Here is a 23,656-nt window from a genome sequence, read left to right on the forward strand (position 1 = left end):
GGCCAGAAACTCACAGTGATCCTCCTACCTCTGTCTCCTAAGTGCTGGGATTAAAGGTGTGCGCCACCATAGCCAGCTCCAAATTTTCTAAGGGTCAATTTTATAGGGCTGATGCATTTAGTGACACAAATCGAGTTAAGTTTGGGTATAAGAATATCCCACTCCCAACACAGAAGCCACAACATATCAGCAGATAAGTTTTGTTTTCAGAAGAACCAGGCAGCCTCACTTGTCTACAAGTCTCATTCTTAAAGACTTAGGCACAGAGAACTCATTTAAAACATGGAAAAATTTCCCACTCTTTCAAGTCACAGTCTAACCTGTTCTGTGATGGTTAATAGGTGCCTAACCTGCTTTCAGCTCCAACTACCCCACAGAGATTTCTTGTTTCGACCAGCAGGTTTGAAGACATTTTTGAATAGGTTGATTTAAACCACAGTCTATCATTCACCTTTGAGCACAGCAAAAACAGGTTCTGCGATTGCTAGAAAAGAAATTCATACTTGAGAATTTTCTACCTGAGAAAGTTACACTTGAGAACTGAGTTCTCAAACTCAATTATGAACAAACCATAATTCAGGATGTATCATACTTAAATTTCAATCGTGTTCATTTGTAAAAATTTTTCAGGTCAAGAGCAACTTCATTGGGGAGGAAAGGAAAGGGAGGGGATACTCAAAATAGATATTTCAGGAAAGTAACCTCTTAATTAGGTCTCCAAAGGCTATCATATATTTTTCCTACCCACTTCCTTTATTATGAGAATTGTTTACCTACAACAAGGTTCACTTTTCTCAAACAAAAATTAAGTTCTGGGGCTAGAGAGATGGCTTAGCAGTCAGGGCGCTTGCCTATGAAGCCTAAGGACCCATGCACCACTTTCCAGAGCCCACATACACCAGACATACAAGGTGATTCATACACACAAGGTGGCGCCCATGTCTGTGGCTTGAACGCAGCGATTATAGGCGCTGCTGTGCCAATTCTCTTCCTCTCTCTCTTGCTCTCTCATAAATTTTTTTAAAAATTAAATTCTAAAACTACTTCAAAATCTACACAATTCCCCAGCCACCTCTTAACTAAAACCAACTTATTTTCCCATTCCAGATACTTAGATATCCACTGACCATAACCATTTACCCCGGTTACAATTGTGGCATCCTTTCCTTCAGTATGGTATCTCCTGACTTAGAATCTAAACAATTTGCTCTCTTCAAACTATAATTGCTTTCTCGGTTAACAAAAGATGTTTTGTTTTTAAGTTCAAAAGCACAGAAAAGCTAAGAAATAAGCTTAGATTTAATACTCTCATTTTTGGAGTTCAGATGGATCTCAAAAATTGTGCAAACTTGGTCTGTCTCCTTTTTTTTTTTGGCTTTCAAGAGTGTGTCTCCCTCTAGCCCAGGCTGGCCTGTAATTCATATGTATTCTCAGGTTGGCCTCGAACTCTTGGCGATCCTCCTACTTCTGCCTCCTGAGTGCTGGGATTAAAGGTGTGCGCCACCACCACCCGGCAAAAAACTGTGCAAACTTGTTGAAGTAGAAAAGAAAGAGGGGATAGAGTGAGACCCTACCTCGAAAAAACAAAAAAAGAAAGGGAGAAAGAACGAGGGCTAGAGAGGTGGTTTAGTGGTTAAGGCGCTTGCCTGCAAAGCCTAAAGACCCAGGTTCAATTCCCAGGTCCCACGTAAGCCAGATGCACAGGGTGGCGCATCTGGAGTTCGTTTGCAGTGGCTGGAGGTCCTGGTGCACCCATTCCCCCCACCACCTCTCTCTCTCTGCCTCTTTCTCTCCCTCTCAGCAAATAAAAAAATAAAAATATTAAAAGAAAAGAAAAATAAAAATCCTAAGACAATTCAAGAAGATAGGGAGAGCCAGAATTAGAACTGAGGTCAATTTTATGACATAATTTCTTCATTTCTATTACTGCTTTATTTAGAACTATGGCATCGATTATACATTCAAAGTAACCTTTCAGACTGGAGAGACGGCTTAGTGGTTAAGGTGTTTGCCTGCAAAGCCAAGGACCCAGGTATGATTCCTCAGCACCCACGTAAGTCATATGCACAAGGTGTGCTTGCATCTGGAGTTTGTTTGAAGTGGATGGAGGCCCTGGAGCACCCATTCTCTCTCTCTCTTTACCTACCTCTCTATCTTTCTCAAATGAATAACTAAAACTAAAATACAAAGAAAAAAAAAATTGGGGCAGGAGAGATGGCTTAGCAGTTAAGCGCTTGCCTGTGAAGCCTAAGGACCCCAGTTTAAGGCTCGATTCTCCAGGACCCACGTTAGCCAGATGCACAAGGGGGCGCACGCGTCTGGAGTTCGTTTGCAGTGGCTGGAGGCCCTGGCGCGCCCATTCTCCCCCCCCCCACCCCCGAGGAAGAAAGATGAGTGTGCATTTGAAGACAGCTTGGGCTGCAGATGAGCTTCAGTCAGCCTAAGTCAGAATGAGAGATCCTGCCTCAAATAAATAAATAAACAAGGCCAGCGCTGTGCTGGAGAGATGGCTTAGCGGTTAAGGCGCTTGCCTACAAAGCCAAAGGACCCAGGTTCAACGCCCCAGGACCCACATAAGCCAGAGGCACAAGGTGACGCATGCATCTGGAGTTCGTTTGTAGAGGCTGGAGGCCCTGGCGTGCCCATTCTCTTTCTCTCTGCCTCTTTCTCTCTCTCAAATAAATTAATTTAAAAAAATTTTTTTTTAAAAAAAAAAGCCAGCGTGGTGGGGGACTGCTTTACCCAGCACTTAGGAGGCTGAGGTAGGACTGCAAGACTGGGCTACAGAGGACAGCCTGAGCTAGAGTAAGATCCAACCTAATAAATAAATGAGTAAGTAAGTAAATAAATAAATGGGGTGGGGAACAACAACAAAAAAAAAAGGCATTGATGCCTGGAGCATTGGGACATACATATAGCCTCAGCTACATGGCAAGATATCTTGAGGCCAGGTGTTTGAGACCAGTCTGAACAACACAGTGAGAGAGATTCCCACCTCAAAAAAAAAAAAAAGAGAAGGCGGGGGGCGGGGGGTATTACCATGGGATATTTTTTATAATCATAGAAAATGTTAATAAAAATTGAGGAAAAAAAGAAGAAGAGAAGGCAATTAGGATGACAGGGCATGTCTGTACCCATTTTTCTGTAATTCTATGACTTAGGCTGAGGAGAATAGAGAATAGAGAGTTCAAGGCTAGCTTGGACTACATTGCAACACTTGGTCTCAAACAAAAACAAAACTCAGGTGGGGGCCAGGCTTGGCGGCGCATGCCTTTAAACCCAGCCCTGGGGGTGGCGTGGGGGGGGCTCCGAGTTCCAGGCCAGCCTCAGCTAAAGTGAGTTCCTCCTTTGAAAACACACAGACACTCACAAAAGTCATTACATGACTGCCATTTTCAAAATCTCTGAAGCCTGACCACTTTTAAGAATTCCTTTATCTACATTGTAAGTTTTAGTAATCTGATTATGCTTACATGGACGAGGCCATGTTAATGGAGTACTGAGGTTCGAAACGCTAACTTTAAACCAGGCACTGAGGTACATGCCTGTAATCTCAGCACTGGGGAGGAGGAGGAGGCAAGAGAATGAGAAATTCAAAGTCATCCTTAGCTATCTATAGAGCTCAAAGACAGCCAGCCTAATATTGGGCCCTGTTCTCAATAAAATAACAACAGAACTGGAGAGATGGATTTAGTGGTTGAGGCGCTTGCCTGCAAAGCCAAAAGACTGCAGTTCGACACTCCAGGACCCACGTTAGCCAGATGCACGAGGGGGCACATGCATCTGGAATTCATTTGCAGAGGCTGGAGGCCCTGGTATAATGACCCATTCTCTCTCTCGTATAATGACCCATTCTCTCTCTCTCATATGTGGATCCTAGCTACAGATGACTGGGCTTCGGCGTGAGAATGAAAAATGACCCATTCTCTCTCTGTCTCTCTCTCTCTCTCTCTCTCTCTCTCTCTCTCTCTCTCTCTCTCTATCTATCTATCTATCTATCTCTGTCTCTTTCCCTCTCTCAAAAAAATAAATAAATGAATACTTTTTAAAATTTGCTAGCTCTCTCTGTGTGTGTTATGCACATGTATGTACATGCTGGCATACACAAGCCACAGAATTCGTGTGTCAGTCAGAGTCAGAGGATAACTTTTGGGGGTCAGCCCTTGTCTTACACCTCTTTTTTCAGCCCCTGTCTCTCACCTGTTCCCAGCCCTGTCTCTCACCTCTGTCCCCAGCCTGTCTCTCACCTCTGTTCCCAGCCCTGTCTCTCACCTCTGTTCCCAGCCCTGTCTCTCACCTCTGTTCCCAGCCCATCTCACACCTCTGTTCCCAGCCCGTCTCTCACCTGTTCCCAGCCCAGTCTCTCAGCTATGTTCCCAACCCTTCTCTCACCTGTTCCCAGCCGTGTCTCTCACCTCTGTTCCCAGCCCTGTCTCTCACCTCTGTTCCCAGCCCTGTCTCACACCTCTGTTCCCAGCCATCTCACACCTCTGTTCTCAGCCCTGTCTCTCAACTCTGTTCCCAGCCCTGTCTCTCACCTCTGTTCCCAGCCCTTCTCTCACCTCTGTTCCCAGCCCTTCTCTCACCTCTGTTCCCAGCCCTGTCTCTCACCTCTGTTCCCAGCCCTTCTCACACCTATGTTTCCAGCCCGTCTCACACCTCTGTACCCAGCCCTGTCTCTCACCTCTGTTCCTAGCCCTGTCTCTCACCTCTGTTCCCAGCCCGTCTCTCACCTCTGTTCCCATCCCTTCTCTCACCTCTGTTCCCAGCCCTGTCTCTCACCTGTTCCCAGCCCTGTCTCTCACCTCTGTTCCCAGCCCTGTCTCTCACCTCTGTTCCCAGCCCTGTCTCTCACCTCTGTTCCCAGCCCGTCTCTCACCTCTGTTCCCAGCCCGTCTCACACCTCTGTTCCCAGCCCGTCTCACACCTCTGTTCCCAGCCCTTCTCTCACCTCTGTTCCCAGCCCGTCTCTCACCTCTGTTCCCAACCCGTCTCTCACCTCTGTTCCCAACCCGTCTCTCACCTCTGTTCCCAGCCCTTCTCTCACCTCTGTTCCCAGCCCATCTCTCACCTCTGTTCCCAGCCCGTCTCACACCTCTGTACTCAGCCCTGTCTCTCACCTGTTCCCAGCCCTGTCTCTCACCTCTGTTCCCAGCCCTGTCTCTCACCTCTGTTCCCAGCCCGTCTCACACCTCTGTTCCCAGCCCTTCTCTCACCTCTGTTCCCAGCCCATCTCTCACCTCTGTTCCCAGCCCGTCTCACACCTCTGTACTCAGCCCTGTCTCTCACCTGTTCCCAGCCCTGTCTCTCACCTCTGTTCCCAGCCCTGTCTCTCACCTCTGTTCCCAGCCCGTCTCACACCTCTGTTCCCAGCCCGTCTCACACCTCTGTACTCAGCCCTGTCTCTCACCTGTTCCCAGCCCTGTCTCTCACCTCTGTTCCCAGCCCGTCTCTCACCTCTGTTCCCAGCCCTGTCTCTCACCTCTGTTCCCAGACCTTCTCTCACCTCTGTTCCCAGCCCTGTCTCTCACCTCTGTTCCCAGCCCTGTCTCTCACCTCTGTTCCCAGCCCTGTCTCTCACGTCTGTTCTCAGCCCTGTCTCTCACCTCTTTGAGGCAGGCCTCTCCATCTGCCAGATAGCTGGGCTGCAAGCTCCCAGTAGATTCTTCTGTCTCTACCTCCCTTCTGCAGGAGGCAGTCTGGAATTAGACACCAGGCACAGTGGGCTAGGGACCTGAACTCAGGGGCTCAGATTTGGATGGCAAGTGTTCTTTACACTGGGCCATCTCCTCAGCCCCTAAAGAAATGAACTTAAACAGGGCTGGAGAGATGCCTTGGCAGTTAAGGCTCTTGCCTGCCCAAGCCTAAGACCCAGGTGCGACTCTCCAGATCCCAAGCGAGCCAGACGCACAAACGTGAGGCAAGCGCGAGGTCGCACATGCCCACTAGGTGGCGCAAGCGTCTGGTAGACCATTGCAGTGGCTGAGGCCCTGGCATACCAATACTCTTTCTCTCTCTCTCTAAAAGAAATATAAATAAACAAACAAAAAGCATGCCAGAGTTCCCTAGTTAGAAAGAGAAAATACAGACAGGACTCATACCTGTTTCTCAGTGGTTTTCTTTCTAGCTTCTGTCCTCGCTTCCAGTTCCTCCAGTTCATTGTCCTCGGTATCCAGGTCATCGTCATGGTCACGCTCTTCGTCATCGAAGTCATCTTCCTCATCAAAACCCTCCTCATCGTCATCCTCTATCTCGGCTCCAGAATCTTCGTCATCATCATCATCGTCATCGTCGTCATCATCATCCTCGTCCTCATCTTCTTCCTCTTCCTCCTCCTCGTCCGTTGTGTTTCCTGTTTTACCTTCCACGTTACTTATATCTGAAATCAAAAGTGCCTGCAAGCCATTCTGCAATTTGATGTATCTGGGGAAGAAAAAAAAAAGAAGTCACAAAATATTTTGGCTGTTCTGTAAATTTCCAACATATGTGATGCACTCGGTGACGTTTAAGGAAAGGAAAATCCAAGTACAAACAAACATACAGCCATTAAACCAACACTACGCAAGTCTCCTCTTATCTATAGTTTGTTACCCATAGCCGACCACAATACAAACACACTATCTCAAGTTTTCAATGTCCAGGACATGGTGAAGCACACCTTTAATCCCAGCACTCAGGAGGCAGAGGTATGAGAATCACTGAGTTCGAGGTCAGCCTGAGACTACAAAGTGAATTCTAGGCCACCCTGGGCAAGGCCCTACCTCGAAAAACCACAAAAGAAAAAAAAAATTAAAGAGATTTTTAATAACAATAATAATTTATCCAAGATAATCATTCTACATATCCTAACACTGACCATATACCACAAGGTTATGGGAGCACAATGCTTGTGTTTTTACGTAACCTCTAATTTACTTAACAATAGCCTCCACTCCATGATGGTATATCAGATACAACAAAGAAGCAGCCACAGGGCTGGAGAGATGGCTTAACGGTTAAAGTGTTTGCCTGCAAAGCCAAAGGACCCAGGTTCAATTCCAGGGACCCATGTAAACCAGATGCCCAAGGTGGCATATGCATCAAGAGTTCATTTGCAGTGGCCGGAAGCTCTGGAGTGCCCATTCTCTCTCTCACTCTGCCTCTTTCTGTCTCTCAAATAAATACATATAATAAAAAAGAAGCTATAAAGTGCTTCCTTTAAGTAAAATAGCGGCAGCAGCATGGTGGCGTATAACTTTAGTCTCAGCACCGGAGAAGCAGATGTAGGAGGATCACCATGAGTTCAAGGCTAGCCTGAGACTACATAATGAATTCCAGGTCAGTATGGGCTAGAGTGAGTCCCTACCTCAAAAAACCAAACCCAGGGCTGGAGAGATGGCTTAGCGGTTAAGCGCTTGCCTGTGAAGCCTAAGGACCCTGGTTTGAGGCTCAATTACCCAGGACCCACATAAGCCAGATGCAAAAGGGGGCACATGCAACTGGAGTTCGTTTGCAGTGGCTGGAGGCCCTGGCATGCCCATTCTCTCTCTCCCCCCTTCCCCTTTCTCTGTCTCTCTCAAATAAATAAATATAAACAAAAATAAATTTAATAAATAAATAAAAATAAAATTAAAAAGGCATTGGCAAACGCCTTTAAAACTAGCCCTTGGGAGGCTGAGGTAGAAGGATTACCATGAGTTCAACACCAGCCTGGGGCTACAGTGTATCAGGTTAACCTAGGCTAGAGTGAGAACCTGCCTTAAAATAAAGGCAGAAGTTTACAAGCGAGTAAGAAAACAAAATACATGCTGAAATCACCTAAGATCTCTAGTAAGAAGTTGCGGTCAGTTACATGGTTGCGTATGCTAGATTTAGCTTTTAGTATCCACTGGGGATCTAAGACTGGGTTCCCATGGTCCAGGAAGTTCTACCACAATTTGTAACAAATCATATTGATTGATCTGGGGAAGGAAACTCAAAAGCGATTTAGTTTGGGGCTAGAGAGATAGCTTAACAATTAAGGCACTTGCCTCCAAAGCCAAAGGACCCAGGTTCGACTCCCCAGGACCCACATAAGCCAGATGCACAAGGTGGAGCACGCATCTGGAGTTCGCTTGGAGTGGCTGGAGGCCTTGGAGCACCCATTCTCTCTGTCGCCTCTTTCCCTCTCTCAAATAAATAAATTTTTTTTAAAAAGCTAATCAACTAGGCATGATGGTGCATGCCTTTAACTGGGGAGGCAGAGGTGGGAGGATCGCCGTGAGTTCGAGGCCACCCTGAGACTACAGAGTGAATTCTGGGTCAGCCTGGACTAGAGTGAGACCCTACCTCGAAAAAACCAAAACCGAAACAAAAAGTTAATCTGTTTTTTCTGCAGGTATATGTGCACATGCCCCATAGAGATGATTCTGTCATTTCTCACAGAACTGGGGTAACAGGCATGCATGATAGAGAATCATCAATGGTCCTAAACCTAATCCCAGCACCCGAGAGGCAGAGGTAGGAGGATCGCCATGAGTTCGAGGCCACCCTGAGACTCCATAGTGAATACCAGGTCAGCCTAGGCTAGAGTGAGACCCTACCTAGAAAAACCAAAAAAAAATAAAAATAAAAAAATAAAAAGGAAGGAAATGAACGCAACCACTTTATTGTCTTGTTGTACTGTTTGGAGTGTGCAATTTTTTAAGTATTTTATCGATTTGATAGAGAGAGGGACATAGAGGATGAGAGCATCAGAACCACTAGCCACGGTAAACAAACTCTGGATGCATGCGACACCTTTCGCATCTGGCTTTTACGTGGGTCCTGGGAAACGTAACCCTCATTCTTTGGCTTTGCAGGCAAGTGCCTCTGCCATCTCTCCAGCCCCAACCTTTGTGCTCATTGTCACCTATTTCCATATACAAAAGACGTGTTTTAGGGGTGGGGACAGTGTTCAGTGGTAGAGTGCTTGCCAGGTTCGATTCCCCAGGACCCACGTCAGCCAGATGCACAAGGTGGCACATGTGTCTGGAGTTCATTTGCAGTAGGTCCTGGAATGCCCATTCTCTTTCTCTCTCTCAAATAAATAAATATTGTTTTTAAAGGGAGGGGAGGGAAGGAAAGGAGAAAGGAAGGAAGAGAGGCAGAGAGGGGAAAATGAATGACTGTTAGAAGGAGCCTGATACTTAACATCTTCCAAATGAAACAAAGTATCAGTTAAAATTAAGTGCATATAAAGGGTAGCAAAAGAAACAAAGAACTCAAGAAGCAAAGAACGAAAACTATACAAACCAAATGTAACAATAATATATCAAAAGTAGAGAAAGGAACTGGGTGTGGTGGCGCACGCCTTTAATCCCAGCACCCGGGAGGCAGAGGTAAGAGGATCATTGTGAGTTCAAGGCCAACCTGAGACTACATAGTGAATCTCAGGTCAGCCTGAGCTGCAGTGAGACCCAACCTTGGGGAAAAAAAAAGAAAGTAGGGAAAAGAACAAAGAAGCTTCATGATTTATGATGACCATGTGTGTATGTATGTACACGTAGATGTGTGCACATATATGTATATATGTGCCTTTTACATATATGTTATATTATATATATATATACACATATATATAAATATAATTTTTTTGGTTTTTTGAGATAGGGTCTTGATATAACCCAAGCTGACCTGGAATTCAGTACCAGGCTGGCCTTGAACTCACAGAGATCCTCCTACCTCTGCCTCCTAACTGCTGGGAATAAAGGCGTGTGCCACCACGCCTAGCCCATGATGCCTATATTTTTCAATATTTTATGAAGATACATTAAGATTGTAGATATTCTAAAGAGAATGTTTTAAAATGTAACAGAAAATATTGTAATATTTGAAGCCGGATGTGGTGGTGTACACCTTTAATCCCAGCATTCACTTGGGAGGCAGAGGTAGGAGGATCGCCGTGTGAGTTCGAGGCCACCCTGAGACTCCGTAGTGAATTCCAGGTCAGCCTGGGCTACAGTGAGACCCAACCATGAAAAACCAAAAAAAAAAAAAAAAAAACTTCAAGGGCTGAGTGTTGGAGAGACAGATTAATTTGCTCAAGGTCACCTAAGTGGTAGGTAGAAAAGGAGACACACACAATGCTAAAAAAATAAAAATAAAAATAAATCATACCTTATACATATTCTACTAGGCTCAGACTGACCTCAGACTCTCAACAATCCTCCTATCTCTGCCTCCCTGAGTTCCAGGAATAAAAGGCGTGCACCACCACGCCCGGCCATGTTCTAATTCCTACTCCACTTAACTTCAGAATCTGCCAGAAAGGAAAAACTTACCATCGTTACTCAAGTCTTCAAAAACAACTTTTCAAAACTCAGTTCTCTTAACTAACCCATCAGCCCACATGAAAGAAATCACTCTAAGGAAATGGTAACAGACAAAAGATGTTTATTAGTCACAGTACTATTCAAAAGATTTAATGCAATTCAAGCTTAATTTGTTAAATGAGCCTGCATCTCAAATTTCCTATTGCTTCTGCAAAGCTACATAGTTGCAAAGAAATGAAGATTTACATTCAGTCAGATATAGACCAAGGAATTTGATGCCAAACTCCTAGAAGGTATATACATATAATTAGATAATGATTTTATATGACTTTTATAAATCTAGTAATCTGTGTTCAGATTAATAATCTAGATGTAACCATACAAATTTAATTAACCCTTTGCGTATTGAGTGAAGCACTCACTACTAGTCTGTTGGGTTTTAGTTAAAAGGAAAAAAAAAAAAAAAATCAAATAAACCCATGTCCTTACCACTCAATACAAAAATAAAAATCTCTCTGACTTTCTCTGGTACGGACAAAGGTTTCTGTCCAGTGAGCCCCTCCCTACGAACTGCTTACGAAGTCAGTCAGCAGAAATCATTTCTCTGGATGCAATTGGACCCCTCCTCTGTTCAGCAGTATGGAACAGCAAACAACCTAATAAGCATTCACAAACAGCCTGTAGTGAGCATGTAAAAAAAAATCATTAAAGATAAACTACCTCCTTACTTCAAATCTGACCAAAAAATTACATTAGAATTCTGTTTACATGCCTTGTCATTCCCCCCCCCATACAAAGAGAGATCTTTGTCGATTAAACAAGAAAAGTGCTTTATGCACTTTAGTCAGTCTACACTTCCCAATGCTAAGCACTTTCATTGCTACAATCATTTGCTCTACTACAGACCCTAATCTGTCAAGAATTTCACTCTAGGCCAATAAAGATTTAAGTAACGCGACCTGGCATCCCGTAATCCTTCCAAAAGATAAGGAAATCAGCAGTTATCTAGCATCCAAACAACTAAGAAATCATAACAGGTGTTCCAGAAATACCGTCAACATTTTTTTTAAAGCTGAACACAATTTACACATATAGACAGGTAAAATTCTATATGCTATTACTTAATAAATACAGACTGATAAATCTTTCAAGGCATTATTTCAGCACAATATTTCTTTAAACAGGTCCTCTCTCTGGTGCTTATTCATACTTCCAAATGACATATTTCATGACAGCTGTGTATCATAACGGGTCATATACAATGTTCTGCCAAATACAATGGGAGAGAATTGGTTCTGCACAGGAAAAGTTTCTTTCTTCACACTGACATCACCTACTCAGGTCCAAAAGGGTAATTTAGCAATCCCTGCTGTAGATTCCCTACACGTCTGGTCACAAAACTTCAAAAACTTAACTTCCCCAAGTCATTAAAAATCATCTAGGGGGCTGGAGAGATGGCTTAGTGGTTAAGCGCTTGCCTGTGAAGCCTAAGGACCCCGTTTCGAGGTTCGATTCCCCAGGACCCACGCTAGCAGTGGCTGGAGGCCCCTCTCTCTCTCAAATAAAAATAAACAACAACAACAACAAAAAAAAACCTTTTTTTAAAATCATCTAATTCTAAGGTTTTCCTTAGAATGATAAGAGATGGCTCAAAGGTTCACATGCTTGCCTGATAAGCTTAACAACCTGGGTTCAATTCCCTATTGCCCATGTAAAGCTAGATGCATACACCTGGAGTTTGTAGCGGCTGGAGGCCCATTCTCTCTCCCTCTCTCTCTCCCTCCCTCTCCCCTCTGCTTATAAATAAATATAAATACTTTAATAGAGCAACAAAAATCTCTGCTTCCTGAGTCTAACAAACTTCAGTATCAAAACTGGTAAAGGCAGACAAAAGAGGAAATTCTTGGAAAATACTTGTTCTAATCAACCTCCTTCATTTTAAAATTTAAAAAAGCTGAAGCACATAGTATATTGTCTATATTTACGGAAGTTGTCAAAAAATGAAGCAATAAAACTATGGCTCAAGGCTCTATCAAGACAGAAATGTAGCCATTCATTCAAAAGGTCAGCACTGGGCTAGGATGGCTTAGCGGTTAAGGTGCATGCCTGCAAAGCCAAAGGATCCACATTCAATTCCCTAGGACTCTTGAAAGCCAAATGTACAGGTAGAGATCGTTTGTAGTGAGTGAAGGCCCTCACCCACTCATTCTCTATCTGCCTGTCAAATAAATAAAGAAAATGAAAAAAAAAAAAAAAAGTTTAAGTACTATGTCTTCTCTAACATTCTTTGCAGGTGGAATTTATCACTTACTTTATTCCCCAATATATCTAGCACATACTTCCACCATGGCTTCTGTAAGGAAACTCTTAAATGCTAATTTTACTGTTTTAAATTTGGCAGTATCTCTCTCCTACACTGGACATTTCCGGAAAGAGACCCTCTTAGTCATTTTTATTCATTACATTATATTTGAGCACGTTGCAGGAAAGTTAGCTTGGTACCCCATTACACAGAGGGTTTAATAAGTATCAGATCAATGTGCAGAAGATATTGTCACTTAATAATACATCCAAAGCAATTAGAACGGTGTCTGACATACTGTTTATAGACATTAGCTACTGGTTGGTTTGGAGTTTTATTTGAGACAGGACTCATGCAAGCCCAGCTGACTTAGAACATCCTATTTAGCCTCAGAATGACCTTAAGCTTTTTGTTTTTGGTTTTTCAAGGTAGGGTCTCACTCTAGCACAGGCTGACCTGGAATCCACTATGTAGTCTCAAGGTGGCCTTGAACTCACAGTGATCCTCCTATCTCTACCTCCCAAGTACTGGGATTAAAGGCGTAGGCCACCACGCCCGGCTTTTAAGCTTTTTTTTTTTTTAAGATAAGGTCTCGCTGTAGCTCAGGCTGACCTGGAATTCACTATGGAGTCTCAGGCTGTCCTAAAACTCACGGCAATCCTCCTACCTCTGCCTCCCAAGTGCTAGGATCAAAGGCATGCGCCACCACGACCCTAGTCCACCCTAAACCTATGATCCTCCAGCCACCACATTCTGGGTGCTGGAAAAGCAGGCACCTGTCACCATGCCTGGGTCTTATGCATGGCAGGGGATCAAACTCAGAGTTCTGTGCATGCTAGGATGCTAAGGTAAGCCCTCTACCAACTGCGCTACATCCCCAGAGCAGAATTAACTATTAAATATGTTTACATGAAGAGAGAAAGAGCCTTTTACTGAAAATTTAATCTGGAAGGCTAAAACTTTTTTTTTTTTTTTTTTTTTTGCAGATAAGGTCTCACTGTAGCCCAAGATGACCTGGAATTCACTATGCAGTCTCAGGGTGGCCTCGAACTCAAGGTGATCCTCCTACCTCTGCCTCCCGAGTGCTGGGATTAAAGGCATGTGCATCAAGGCATCTAACCACCCACGGAAACAAGCCACTTCATCTTCAGCCAGCTATGAATCAAAATTCTCTCCCTGAAGCCACACCGACCTCGGCAATTTCCACCTTGTCCCTCTCTTTCCCTTTAAAGAGTTCTCGACGTTTGGGCAGAGATTTGATGGGTGAGAATATTCACCTCAAATCTCCTCTCCTCCAAAATGAAGACTAACCAACTGTTTGTTGTCCATCTTTCCATCTAACAGGGTATCCGAACGCCCTTCCCATCTGTCCTTCCATACAAAAACTTCCTTTACTATAGTAAATGTCAAATCTCCTCAAAATAAGTAAATTAAAAAAATAATAAAATAAAAGCTCCTCCTGGTGGTTAGGATGCTTGCCTGCAAAGCCAAAGGAACTAAATTATTAAGGAAAATAATTTAGTTTTTCTTTGTTAAAGAGTCAATGGGGTGCACCAGGGCCTCTGGCCTCTGCCAACAAACTCCAGACACATGAGCCACCACGTGCATCTGGCTTATGTGGATCCTGGGGAACCGAACCCGAGTCCTTAGGCTTCGCAGGCAAGCACCTTATCCTCTAAACTATCTCTCCAGCCTGTATTTTATTAACATATGTTTTTTAAACCAAGCTCTTCCCATTGTGACATCCTGACTCCTTCCTTGTGAAACCCAATTATCCCCCGCTTGCTCTATGACACCCCAAAGTAAGCGCCCCTTGCCACACCCTCTCCACCCAACCTCTAGCACCTGGGGGTGGAAAAATGAGAAGGTGACAGAAGTAAACGCCCTTGTTGCTCTTTCGGGGGGAGGGGGGGTGAGGAGGGGACAAGGGGAGGCAAAGAAGTGAGGGGGGGAGGGGGCTTTTGCACCAACTGATGGCCCGTGCACCCCTCCTTCTCCCCGGGTCCGAAGCCTGTGTCCTCCCTCCCTCACCGGTACTGCTTGGGATCGCTGGGAGACTTGACGATCTCAGGGTCTCCGGCATTACCGAGAGACCCCCTCCGTCCTTCCTCGTCATCGTCGTCGTCCTCCTCCTCCTCCACTTTCTCCTCCTCCTCCTCCTCCTCCGATTGCTCAGATCCCACACGGACAACCCGGCCGCCGTCGCCCACGTCCTGTCCATTGGGCCGCAGGTCGGGGCAGCTGCAGGTGGACTTGGCCTTGTTTCTTCCGGGCATGGTGGCCAGCAGCAATACGGGAGGACTTTCCTTCCTGCCTCCTCTTCTTCTTTTATTCTTCTTCTTCCTCCTCCCCCCCGGGGCTTCGATCTCTCCCCCCAGGCCCGGCTTCACTCCACAACTTCCTCCCGGTGACACCGACTGGCAGCAGCGATCGCGACAAACTCCCTCACCATTCACCGGCTCGGCGGCACCCTGCGATGGACATGCCGCTGCCCAGGCCCTCCTCTTCTTCTTCCTCCTCCTCCTCCTCCTCCTCCTCCTCCTGCACGGAGCTCCAGAGGCGGCGACCAGCTGGCGTTGTCGCTGCCGCAAGCCGCTTGATGGGGTGGCGGGGGGTGGGGGGGGCTGTGGGGGAAGGACAGGCCCGAACCCCTTCCTCCAAGCCGGTCTCTCGCTCTCCCTCTCCCCGGGCCTCGCTCCCGACGACTTCCCCTCATCCCCCCGGCAACCGATGACGCGGCGGGGTTCTGGCCAATCACAAAGCGGGAGGGCCGCCCGCGTGCACGCAAGCAGCCAATGGGCATGGACCCACCCAGAGAGCTTTTTTTTTTTTTTTAAATAAATTGAGAAACCGGACGTGGGCGGAGCTAAGGAAACGCGGAGGATGACGGGAGAAAGGCCGCCTCTTGGCCGGACTGTGACGTCACCAGTAGTTGATTTAAAGGGACGGGAAGCTACAGGGAGTCCTCAGCGCGTCGGAGGGGGGAAAATAGGGAGAATATTTCCTCCAGGGGAAATACGGGGAAGCGAGGGGTGAGAGTGAATCTAGTCTTTTTGGTTATTTTTCACCCCTTCTCTCGTGTTTTTGTGAGCCATTCACTGCCCGAGGAGGCAGAGCCTTTGGTGTGACTCAGCGAGTGGGATAGAGTACCGGAAGTGGCCTGGAGGGATGGCTCAGCGGTTAAGGCAGCTGAGCTGCAAAGCCAGAGGACATAGGTTCGATGCCAGGTGCACGAGGGGGCGCACGCATCTGGAGCTCGTTTGCAGTGGCTGCAGGCCCTGGCGCTCCCATTCTCTATCTCAAATTAATAAATAAGGGCTGGGGAGATGGTTCAGTGCTTTTAAAGCACTCAGATTCGATTCCCCAGGGCCCACAGAAAAAAACAGATGCACAAGGTGGCACATGCCTCTAAAGTTTGTTAGCAGTGGCCCTGGTGCGCCCATTCTCTCCTTAACCCTCTCTCTGTCTCTCGCTAATAAATAAAATAAAGAATACCTGAAAGTCTTTTTTCTAAATGCAGGTTTTAGCTTGCCCACACCTGGTAGCCTTCCTTGCAGCACAGCCAACTTGTATTGAGCAGCACACTCTTCACAAGTTTTCACTGGGCAAAGTGGGGCTAAAACATATATAATGAAAAATGGCAAACCCCTGGTAGTGAGATACAATATACTGGGGCCTAGAGAGATGACTCAGCTGTTAAGGTGCTTGTCTGCAAAGCCTAAGGACCCAGATTGGATTCTCCAGGTCCCACCTAAGCCATATACACATACTGGCGCATGCTTCTGGAGTTCATTTGGAGTGGCTAGAGGTTCACACTCACTCTCTCTGTCTCTAATAAATAAGTTAATTTTATTAAAAATTTTAAGAAGATACAATATACTGTCACTATGAGATCCTAGCTTATGAAAGGTGTCTTGATCTTAGGGAGGTGGCTCAGGTTCAAGGTGCTTGCTTGCAAAGTCTGCTGACCCCAGTTCAATTCCCCAGCCACCCACAAAAAGCAGGACAAATATTCCATTGCAGTAGCAAAAGACCTTGGTGTAAACACGAAAAGAATAAATGTCTGTATGAATACATGGAGAAAAATTTGACACAGGAAAAGGCATTGGTGGTTGTTTTCATTTTTTAATATATTTTATTTGTATTTATTTGGGAGAGAGGGAAAGAGACAGACAGAGAGAGAGAGAGAGAGAGAGAGGGAAGGAATGGGCACTTCCAGCCACTGCAAATGAACTTCAGATCTTCAGATGCATGAGCCACCTTGTGCATCTGGCTTACGTGGGTAATGGGAAATTGAACTGAGGTCCTTTGGCTTTGCAGGCAAGTGCCTTAACTGCTAAGCCATCTCTCCAGCCTGTTATTTTGATTTTTCTAGACCTCTTACAACGCAAAGAACACAGTTCTCAAAGAGAGAAACAGTTTATTATGGAAAGAAATACAAGTGACCTTAGCTGGGGGAACAACAGATTTAGATGTTCCAACATAGTAATAGTTTTGTGAAGTTTTCTAGTAACAGAACAAAGGCATAATTTTTTTTTCGAGGTAGGGTCTCTAGCCCGGGCTGACCTAGAATTCACGATGTAGTCTCAGGGTGGCCTCGAACTCACTCCTACCTCTGTGTCCTGAGTTCTGGGATTAAACACGAGTGCCACCATGTCCAGCAATTTTTTGCTTTTTTTAAAATATTTTATTATTTATTTGGGAGACAGAGAATGAATGAATGAATGAATGAATATGGATGTGCCACCGCTTCTAGCCACTAGTGCATCTAGCTTTACGTGGGTCCTGGAGAATTGAACCTGGGTCCTTTGTGTTTGCAGGCAAGTACCTTAACCACTAACCCATCTCTCCAGCCCAATTTTTTTTTTTTTTTTTTGAGGTAGGGTCTCACTCTAGCCCAGGCTGACCTGGAATTCACTATGGAGTCTCAGGCTGTCTGCAGACTCATAGCGATCCTTTGACCTTTGCCTCCCGAGTGTTGGGATTTAAAGGGGTGCACCACCACACAAAGATTTTCAAATTCGAACATTGGTGTTACAAGTGAGGTGAGTTACAGCAAGGCGACATTTCTGCTAGAAGCCTTGGATGTTTCATGCTGACATTTTTGAGTTTGGAGAAGATGGGGGTGTAGCCATACATTCCAAAGGGTTTGCCTAATAAACACAAAATACTAGGTCAGACTCAAAAGAGGCCAGCAATAAACAGCCAAGACAGCCCAAGATAAACTGGTTCTGGATGGGAAACATTCCAGCACCCCATAATTATTGAACTCTTAATCAGCTTTCACAGGCGTGACTCCTCTCCAGAAACTTTAGTTTATCTTGCTGAGCTCCATGTACTGGAGAAGACGTGAATAAAACACAAACACTTGCCTTCCCTGAGCTTACATCCTTATTAAAATGTTTTTATTTATTTGTTTGAGAGAGAGTAAGTATGGGAGCTCAAGGGCCTCGCCACTGCAAATGAACTCTAGAAGCATGGGTGACTTTGTGCATCTTGGCTTCACATGGATACTAGGGAATCGAACCCAAGTCATCAGGCTTTGCAAGCAAGTGCCTTTAACTGCTCAGCCATCTTCCCAGCCCTGAGCTTACATTCTTTTCTTCCTTTTTTCTTGGGGGGGGGCGGGGCTGTCGAGGTAGGGTCTCACTGGAGCTCAGGCTGACCTGGAAGTCACTTTGTAGTCTCAGGGTGGCCTCGATCTCACAGTGATCCTCCTACCTCTGCCTCCTGAGTGCTGGGATTAAAGGCATGTGCCACCACGCCTGGCTTGAGCTTACATTCTTATAGGAAGAAATTAAGCATAACATAAATGATGTATTCAAAAAACAATAAATGCTATGGCTGGAATGCAGGTACAGAAGAGAATAAGGAGTTGGGGATGACTGGGAATTGAGGCCAAAGATGAGGAGTATTGAAAAGTATCATTCAGGGGCTGGAGAGATGGCTTAGCGGTTAAGCGCTTGCCTGTGAAGCCTAAGGACCCCAGTTCGAGGCTCGATTCCCCAGGACCCATGTAAGCCAGGTGCACAAGGGGGCGCACACGTCTGGAGTTCGTTTGCAGTAGCTGGAGGCCCTGGCGCACCCATTCTCCCTCTCTCTCTCTCTCTCTCTCTATCTGCCTCTTTTCTCTCTCTCTGTCGCTCTCAAATAAATAAATAAAAATAATTTTTTTTTTAGAATCTACACTCTTTTTTTTATTAATATTTATTTATTTATTTATTTGAGAGCGACAGACATAGAGAGAAAGACAGATAGAGGGAGGGAGAGAGAGAGAATGGGCGCGCCAGGGCTTCCAGCCTCTGCAAAGGAACTCCAGACGCGTGCGCCCCCTTGTGCATCTGGCTAACGTGGGACCTGGGGAACCGAGCCTCGAACCGGGGTCCTTAGGCTTCACAGGCAAGCGCTTAACCGCTAAGCCAGCTCTCCAGCCCCAAAAATAATTTTTAAAAAAAAGAAAGAAAAGTATCATTCATAGTGCTGGAGAGATGGCTTAGCAGCTAAGGCATTTGCCTGCAAAGCCAAAGGACCCAGTTTCAATTCCCCAGGACCCACATAAACCAAATAGATGCACAAAGGGCACATGCATCTGGATTTTGTTCACAGTGGCTAGCGGCCCTGGCATGCCCATTCTCTCTCTGTCTGGCTCTCTTCTCCCCATCTCTCTCTGCTGGAAAATAATTTTTTTTAAAAAAAAAAAGTATCATTCAGATTTCCCAGTTTGTTTCCATACATCTTGAAGAACATATCAGTTGGGCTGGAGAGATGGCTTAGCATTTAAGGTGCTTGTCTGCAAAGCCAAAGGACCTTAGTTCTATTACCCAGGATCAACATAAGCCAGATGCACAAGGTGGTGCATGTGTCTGGAGTTTGTTTGCAGTGGCTGTAGGCCCTGGTGCACACCCATTCTCTCTCTCCTTGTCTCTCTGTCTCTCTGTCTCTCTCTCAAATAAATAATAAAGAAATGTATCTTTAAAAAATAAAAATAAGCCAGGTGTGGTCGCACACACCTTGAATTCCATCCAGCACTTGGGAGATAGAGGTAGGAGGATCACCATGAGTTCGAGGCCACCCTGAGACTCCATAGTGAATCCCAGGTCAGCCTCGGCTACAGTGACACCCTACCTCAAAAAAACCAAAAAAATAAAATAAATAAATAAATAAAAATGAGATATGAGGACTGGAGAGATGGCTTAGCTGCTAAGGTGCTTGCCTGCAGAGCCTAAGGAACCAGGTTCAACTCTCCAGACCCCATGTAATTCTATTGCAGTGGCTTAGAAGCCCTGGCATGCCAATTCTCCCTCTTTCTCTCTCATAAAATAAATAATAAAAAATGAGATATAGAATTAAGCCCTTCTCAAAGAAGACATGCAAGTGATCAATAAATATGTTAAAAAGTATTTTGGGCTGGGGAAATGGCTCAGTGGTTAAGACACTTGCCTACAAAGCCAAAGGATCCAGGTTCAATTCCTCAGTAGCACATAAAAGCTAGCTGCATGAGGTGGCACATGTATCTGGAGTTCCTTTGCAGTGGCTAGAGACCCTGGTGCACCCAATCTGTCTGTCTGTCTGTCTGTCTGTCTCTCTCTCTCTCTCTCTCTCTCTCTGTCTGCCTCTTTCCCTCTCTCTTAAATAAGAAAGAAAGAAAGGGGAAAGGAGAGGAGAGGAGAGGAAAGGAAATGGATCCTGATTTCAACCACTTGTGGCTGATGATATATATGGGCAATTTACTCTCAAATGGTTCAAGGGAAGATAGTCTCTTTGTACAATTCTTTTAACTTTCCTGTAAGATTTTTAGCTATTTTTTATTGACAACTTCCGTAATTGTAAACAATATCCCATGATAATTCCCTCCCTCCCCTCACTTTTCCCTTTGAAACTCCACTCTCCATCATATCCCCTCCCCCTCTCAGTCAGTCTCTCTTTTATTTTGATGTCATCATCTTTTCCTCCTCTTATGATGGTCTTGTGTAGGTAGTGTCAGGCACTGTGAGGTCATGGATATCCAGGCCATTTTGTGTCTGGAGGAGCACGTTGTAAGGAGTCCTACCCTTCCTTTGACTCTTACATTCTTTCTGCCACCTCTTCCACAATAGACCCTGAGCCTTGGAAGGTGTGATAGAGATATTATAGTGCTGAGCACTCCTCTGTCATTTCTTCTCAGCACCAGGTGCCTTCTGAGTCATCCCAACGTCACTGTTATCTGAAAAGAGAAGCTTCTCTAACCAAAAGTGAGAGTAGAATTCATATAAGGGAATGAACATTAAGAGAAGTGGCAGTTTGATGAGCATAGTATATACATTTATATTGACCTCCTCATTTCATTAAATTGGTTTCCTGTGTCTTCTTTGATTCCTTTGATTTCCTCTTTAATTTCTTTGAACATATTTATAACCACTATTTTGAAATTGTTCTCCGGCATTTCCTCAAAATCAATGTCACTGGAGGTCATTTCTGATGCATTAATACTTTTTGGTGGATTTATATTGTCTTGATTTTTTTGTGTTTCTTGTGTTATAATATAGAGATTTTTGCATTTGGATTAATTTAATGCTTGGATTTTCTAATTATCTGCAGTATTATTAGATGTACCAATCAATCTGATGTTACATATCTTCAGGGGAGGATCTTAAGGTGCTAGGTGCGGCTCTTAAGACTCTCAGAGTAACTACAAAAGTGACCCTTGATGTTGGGTTTGCCTGCTATGAGAGTATTCAAATAGGCTGAGTGGAACAAAATACAGGCAGAATCTAAAATTTAACTAAACAACGTACACATTCAATGAAAAACAGCACAAAGTATTTATGCAAGAGTAGGTATTATGACAACCAGATCTTCTAACAAAGTCACTGTCCCTTTGATGTGTGGTGCCCCACACCCTTAATCCTGTCAATTGGGAGGCTAAGATTTCTGGTCTGTTGAGGGTTCCAAGTCAGCTTGTGACCAAGTGAGACCCTTCCCCAGTGAATGACAGAAGAGGAAACAAAGACACTGTAAATCAGGAAGCAATAAATGACAAGCCCAAATTATAGCTCATTTAAGAATGGCAAATCCGACCATCCATCAGATTTAACATATAATTTCTTTTTATTTATTTATTTATTTATTTATTTGAGAGCGACAGACACAGAGAGAAAGACAGATAGAGGGAGAGAGAGAGAGAATGGGCGTGCCAGGGCCTCCGGCCTCTGCAAAGGAACTCCAGACGCGTGCGCCCCCTTGTGCATCTGGCTAACGTGGGACCTGGGGAACCGAGCCTCGAACCGGGGTCCTTAGGCTTCACAGGCAAGCGCTTAACCGCTAAGCCATCTCTCCAGCCCACTAACATATAATTTCTCCTGACATGGAAGGTGCAGTTAGCACTTCCGATTCAAAGCCTATACACCAGGCTTATTTGGTGGGTACTGACCTGGTGTAGTCCCAGTTACCTTTCGGGATTGTTCTGGTCTCAATTATGCTGCGCTCCTGCTTGGGTCCCTCTTTGGTGCACTGTGGGCTCAAGTAGGCTGGCTGCGCCCGTGGGTTACTGCTCTGCTCACTGGCACTGGGCACTGTGAGCTCCCTTGCCCTGGTCTCTGATGCTTGCGCTGGCATTAGGGGAGGGGAGGCTGTGGATGGCTGAAGTTCTCCCACTGGTCCTCACGATCCTCTTCCCGTTGGTTCCTGCTGTCTCCCATTCACGTTTCTTGAGTTTCTGAGCCAGCTGGTGAGAATGGAAAATCCCCTCACCTGGCTTTTCCTGCAGCTCAGGCCAGGCTTTGTGGCCGTGACCACATGGACCCAGTGCCCCTGCTGCTGTTGCCTGCCTATGTGGGCTCGGGATGCTCTGGGTCTCTCCTACTTCTCTGCTACCATTGATGATTTTTTTTTTTTTTTCTGAGGTTGGGGTTTCCCTCTAGCCCAGGCTGACCTAGAATTTACTATATATTCTCAGGGTAGCCTTGAACGCCCAGCGATCCTCCTACCTCTGCCTCTCGAGTACTGGGATTAACGGCATGTGCCACCACACCTGGCTCAGTTGATGGTTTCTTATACACCTCACTTTTTAGTAGAAGAGTGTATTTTGCTGTTTTTTTTCTTTTCTTTTTGGCTTTTTATCCCCTAGGCTGCTTTGGCATGGTTCCTACACCACCATCTTAACCAGAACTCTCCTCTAAGTTTTTAAAAATATATATTTTAGTTATTTATGAGAGAAAGAGGCAGAGAGGGAGAAAGAGAATGGGCACGTCAGGGCCTCGAGCCACTGCAAATGAATTCCGGATGCATGCACCCCTTTGAGCATCTGGCTTACATGAGTCCTGGGGGATCAAACCTGGGTCCTTTGGCTTTGCAGGCAAATGCCTTAACCACTAAGCCATCTCTCCAGCCCTCCTGTAAGTTCGAAATCGTTTCAAAAGCAAAAGTAGGAATGGAATATTGGTGACAAGGCAAAAATGAGTAAAGACTATTTGAAACACTAGAACTGATGACTGGAGTCTCAAATATGCAGTGTGACTCCTGGAATTATGGGCAGAAAACAGTATGCAGGGGGCATTAGTAGCAATTATTCTCCATTTACCCACAACTGCCAAGATTCTACTGAAGACTTCTCTCCCACAAGCCTTATGTATTTGTTTGTTTGGTTGTTTGGTTTTCCAAGGTACGGTCTCACTCTAGCCCGGGCTGATCTGGAATTCACTCTGTAGTCCCAGGGTGGCCTCGAACCCACGGCGACCCTCCTACCTCAGCCTCCCGAGTGCTGGGATTGAAGACGTGCGCCACCAAGTCCAGCTTTTTTTTTTTTTTTAATTTATTTATGTGCAAGCAAAGAGAAATAGAAAAGGCCTCTGGCTGCTGCAAACACACTCCAGAGGCATGTGTCACTTTGTGCATCCATACCAACTGTTTTTTGTCAGTATTTCCACCCATACTTATGACCCATTTTTATGCCCAGACTCAGGACATATTGCTTGTGTTGCTTCCTGGGCAAGAAATCAGACAAAACCTTGTGACTTCTCTTGTCCTATTACTGTCTCATATTAATTTGAGTTCCTGGGGCTGGAGAGATGGCTTAGAGGTTAAGCACTTTTGCCTGTGAACCCAA

General features: G+C 45.2%; 1 protein-coding gene across 1 annotated transcript in view; it reads right to left on the reverse strand.

Annotated features, from left to right (window-relative positions):
• Positions 1 to 22,250, reverse strand: part of Nrdc (nardilysin convertase) — a 78,694-nt gene extending 56,444 nt beyond the window's left edge. The window contains exons 1-3 of the mRNA XM_045139395.1: positions 22,217 to 22,250; positions 14,605 to 15,319; positions 6,102 to 6,423 (exon numbers count right to left, since the gene is read on the reverse strand). Coding sequence (XP_044995330.1) covers positions 6,102 to 6,423; positions 14,605 to 15,319; positions 22,217 to 22,250 — 1,071 coding nt within the window. The remainder of the gene's footprint in view (positions 1 to 6,101; positions 6,424 to 14,604; positions 15,320 to 22,216) is intronic.
• Between the last annotated feature and the right edge of the window lie 1,406 nt (positions 22,251 to 23,656).

Source organism: Jaculus jaculus, chromosome 21 (assembly GCF_020740685.1).
Source record: "Jaculus jaculus isolate mJacJac1 chromosome 21, mJacJac1.mat.Y.cur, whole genome shotgun sequence".
NCBI classification, from domain to species: Eukaryota; Metazoa; Chordata; class Mammalia; order Rodentia; family Dipodidae; genus Jaculus; species Jaculus jaculus.